At 37.4% G+C, this 4,724-nt stretch overlaps 1 protein-coding gene across 1 annotated transcript in view; it reads left to right on the top strand.

Annotated features, from left to right (window-relative positions):
- The first annotated feature begins 215 nt into the window (after nt 1–215).
- Nucleotides 216–4,724, top strand: part of atrip (ATR interacting protein) — a 17,323-nt gene continuing 12,814 nt past the window's right edge. Inside the window, 5 exon segments of the mRNA XM_013910017.1 lie at nt 216–519; nt 895–1,235; nt 3,618–3,700; nt 4,081–4,251; nt 4,340–4,452. Of these exon segments, the coding sequence (XP_013765471.1) occupies nt 896–1,235; nt 3,618–3,700; nt 4,081–4,251; nt 4,340–4,452 (707 nt within the window). The 5' untranslated portion in view covers nt 216–519; nt 895.

Genomic DNA, 4,724 nt, shown 5'->3' with positions numbered 1-4,724 from the left:
ATAAAGGTATTTCCCTTATTTCCAAACAGTGTTCTAAGGAAAGCTTCAGTCATGAGTTCACCCTTAACAAGATCAGTAACTATTATGCGTAGCTACTCCTTTAAGGATACCAATTTGCGCGTTTAGTATAGTTTGTCTCAAACGGGTACCTGTAAAAGACCCAGTTTAGGAATTCGGTGTCAATGATTGGCCGAACAGCGAAAGCAGTACTATGATTGGTCACGTTATCAGGCACACCGGAGCGGGATGAACGACACACTTCTGTCTTGTCAACTTTAGTTTGGTGTTGTTTATGTGCTGTTGTACCATATTATACAGCATTTCACAGTTTAATTCATGGGCGCCGTGTAAAGGAGTTCTATTTAAGACACTCTCTATGTCTTTTTAATCAATAAATCCAAATATTGTTTTGACTGAATGAGGTTTTGTAGCTTAGCAGGCTAACTTCCCATTGGAAATCACGACTAGTTTTTGCTAGCTTAGCTGGCAGCAGCGACAGCCAGAGAAGCCAGAGGCAAGGTAACGCAATCAAGTCAGAAGAAACTTGTACGTGTTCATGCATGTAGTTAAGCTAAAATAAGAAACATGCGTTTTGGGGTCTTTTTTCTTTTTGCTTCAGTCACATTAGCCTGAGTTTTTTTTTCAATTCCTGAACGTGCCTTTGCTTAATAAGTTATTAGCTGATGCTGTACCTAACTAAGTTATTTCAGGGCTAGTCTTGAAACGATTAAACGAATCAGTTTTAATCGCAAAGTACGGGTTTAATTAAAATAGTTATCTTCAGTTATACTAGTTATTCCTAAGAGACCCACACAGTCGCCTAGTCTTAGTGTTTGTGAATATGCATGCATGCGAATTACTCACAAATGCTAATGATATGTTCCCCCCATGCAGCATGAACTGTCCCCCAACAAAGCGTCTCCGTGGCCTGAACAAGGATGTAGTGACAGCAGTGGCTTTTGATGACCCTTTTGGAGATGATGAAGAATTCACCCAGGAAGTTTTAGATGAAATCGATGATATCGCCTCGCAAGCCATCACGTCGGCTTCGGAAGGTGTAGAGCCAGGGACAGGATCCAAAACGACTCAGCCAGCCCGCGGGTCATCCTGGCCATCCTCCTTTGGGCAGAACAAACCTGTGAACAAAACCACATCTAATCATAGCAGAGAAAATGCATTTTCTTTAAACAGTAGCCACAGAGAGAATGCGGGGATACCAAGTAGAGAACCATTGGGTGAGTATTTATTTTGTATTTTTTTTAATCTACACTATTATTAACATTATTTATGTAAAAATATGCCCTTAATTAAACACCAGAGCATTATGTGTGTAAATTAAAGGAAGACAGGTGGAAAGGTGAAGGTGGGTGATTTTAAATAACTCGTGTCAGTCATTCAAAACAATGAAGGTGCACAAGAGAGGTGAAGTAGAGAGTGCAGGAAAGGTGGAGTGAGCGGACATGAGTTTCAGATGTGATTTGTAACAGAAGGATCAGAACGGGAGTGAAATAGAAGGTTTACAAGATGGCAGGGTTTGGAAACTGATAAATAGACAGGAGATGCTAGAGGTGTCAGTGGAAGATGTTGAGGTTTTCATTGGGAGTGACAAAAATAGACAAGGTTGGAAATGAGTAAATCAGAGGTGCAGCTCAGGTGGAGTTGTTTGGAGACAAAGTTAGAGAGGCAAGGTTAACAAGGTTTGGATGTGTGCAGAGGAGGAAGTGTGGATATATTGGACAAAGGATGTTGAAGATGGGTCTTCCAGGCAGGGGAAATGAGAGAGACCACAGAGAAGTTTTGTGGATGTAGTGAAGGAGGATGGGCAGAGGGCTGGTGTAAAAGAGGAGGATGCTAAGGATGGTTTGAGATGGAAGCAAGTTATCTGTTAGGGTAAACTCTAAAGGAAGCAGCAAAGAGGAGAAGAAAAATTATTAAACATTTAAATATGCTGTGGAATGTTAATTCCACTGGCAATTACATTCCAGTATGCTTAATTCCTTTTCATCGTGTGCATTAATCATTGAATAGATTGATTTCTGTCTTTCTAGTCTACCATTGATTTAAATGAAAATTGCAAGCAAGAAAAACTATTTATGTAGCTCTCTGAAAAAAAAATGTAGCACTTTCATTGTAGAAGCAAAATGAGCTGCATAAAAAAGTCCATATTACAGTTTTGCAGCCACAAAACTATATGGAAAATGTAATTTGATACAATTTTGGTTAGTTCATAGATGGGCTTGAGCAGGTGAATAAATAAAATCTTTACAAATTGCACTCAACAACAAGGCAATAAAAAAAGCATTAGATGAAAAAAATAATAAGTTAAGCCTTTAAAACAAGTAGAAATAATAAATATAAATCATGGTAGCCTTGGAAATCTGATAAAACTCCCAAAGTAAAAGTAGAGCAATAAGCAAAATGAAATTAATTGATAAGTACCTGGATTTCTGAAAGGCACTGCTAAACACATACTGATAATGGTGGCACACCATTATTAGGATTTTGTAGGTTATTGCAGTAGCATAAAGGTTATGTCTTCAGTAGTAGTAGTAGAAGACACCTGGAAAATAACCCAAGTGGTGGAGCTGGTTCATAGTTCATGAAGATGAAGATTTGCAGGATCTTTAAGAGCAAGCATTCAGATTTTAAAATCTGTTCTAAAATTACGTGGAAACCAGTGTAATAACCGTCCTACATGTGTTAAATGTTATATTTCATTCTTTTATCTAAAACTCAGGGAGCTGCCTTTAGAAATAGCTGAAGCAAATTCAATTATTTTTTGATATTCATGCAAGCAGCACATTAAAGTACCTTTTCAGTGTCTTCCTTCTAAAAAAAAACCCCCTAACCTGTTGTAGTATTTCTTGAAATATCATAAAAACTAATTTAATATACGAGATGGAGACTGAATATATCACTGTCAGTGTTCAAAAAAGAATTATGCTTATGTCTACACAGTTCCTGTGAGGGTAGTATTCTTTTTAACAACAGTTATTTAACACGATAAACCACATGCAATTTTATCTTCCTAGTCCAGAATTGAAAAGGTGTGAATTCCATCTCATCTGTTCCTGTTATTTTTTCTTTATCACGTTAAGAAAAGTGTTTTGGACCTTCATCTGGCACAGAATCTGCTCCTCTATGTAACCAAAAGCCAGTGGGCATTTGAAACGTGGGCACTGTTTATGGTGTTTTGTCCTTTCAGAGACAGTATTCACAAGTACAGTCGTGTGTATAGATAGACAAGATGATATAACAATAGATGACAAAATGTGATGTTTGTGAAGGAGTCAGGAGAACCATCAAAAACAGATGAATGGCTAAAAGTTGTAAATAAAACATTTGATATGGACCTGCTAATTAATCCAATCAAGAGCTGAAATTGAGTAAAATCATCGATCTTTGCTTGTAAACAGGAAGATAAGAAAACAAAATATCTTCTCATGTGTTTCCTTACATTTTGAAAAAGACCTTTGAAAAAATTAGTGTGTAGCTAATCGTTTGTATTTGGAAAGTTTTTGTAAAGTCCTTTAACATGCAAATGCAAAAATCATTATCAAAGTATTAATACAGTCGATTTTTGTACTGAACACATTGATAAAGCTGTTGCTGTTCAGGTAACAGGCAGCAGCAGTTTGGGTCAGACAGAGAGGACTCCTACGGTCTCCTGGAGGCTCAGCATGCAGAGCTGAAGAGGAAGGTGAGGCTCTTTTAAAATGGAGACTGTCCAAAAGTACAACATCCAAAAGGTCCTGATTTCTTTTTAAGAAAGTGGAGGCTGCAAATTTTCCTTCCTTCATTTTTTTCCTCTCACGTAGCTTTAATATTTTGTGAAAATTATTATAGTATTTTAACTTTATAATGTCTATACTCCTTAACAAACCTGAGACTCTATGCCATTTCTAGTTTCTCTCCATAACATGGAAGTATACAATAAAGCCTTGGTTCAAATTTGGATATCTGTACTAGAACGTTAGATGTATGTATCTATTTTCATCAGTAGCAAATGTCTTACAAAGCAGGATTTCTGCGTTTTTTTGTTTATTTAGATAAGTTATTGTGTTTTGTGTATGTTATTAGCTGAAGGAGGTGGAAGAGGAGATTGTGTTGAAGAGCGGGGAGATCCGGGTCTTGAGGGACTCTCTAAAAGCAGCTCAACAGGAGAAGGAGGCTCGGAGACAGAATCAGACCCTACTGGACACTCAGAGACAGAAAGAGTATAGTGAAAGGGAAAAGGAGCTTAACAGGAAGGTGAGGCACTAAAAACACATAAGCATAGAGCATATGGTGGTTATGATCCTTTGGAATAATGTGACACTGGCATGTTTTCTGTGCACAGGTTCAGTCTCTGCAGTCTGAACTGCAGTTTAAAGAAGCAGAGATCAATGAGATGAAGACCAAACTGCACACTTCAGACAAAAACAAAACAGCCTCTCCGCTGCCTAGGAACAGGTCAGCCATCCTCAACATTATCAGCAGAGCTGATAATCAAATACTTTGTTACTTAGGGGTTTAGATTGTCTTAACATTTTTAATCTTTTACTGTTTTATTTTTGTAAACACTTTGCAAAATTCTGTTTATTGCTGTCAGCTTTCTGCTTTTACTATTTTACTTTAAAGGGAGAGTTTAACATGAATAAATATGCCTTAGAATAATCCTTTACTTGTCCCACAAGGGGAAATCTGGTTGTAACAGCAGCAGAATAAAAGCACATATACAAACA

This window comes from Pundamilia nyererei, unplaced genomic scaffold (genome assembly GCF_000239375.1).
Source record: "Pundamilia nyererei isolate P.nyererei 1_Seehausen unplaced genomic scaffold, PunNye1.0 scaffold00034, whole genome shotgun sequence".
Lineage (NCBI taxonomy): Eukaryota > Metazoa > Chordata > Actinopteri > Cichliformes > Cichlidae > Pundamilia > Pundamilia nyererei.
The sequence above is the reverse complement of the archived record's forward strand: the minus strand, read 5'-3'. Positions and strand labels throughout refer to the sequence as shown.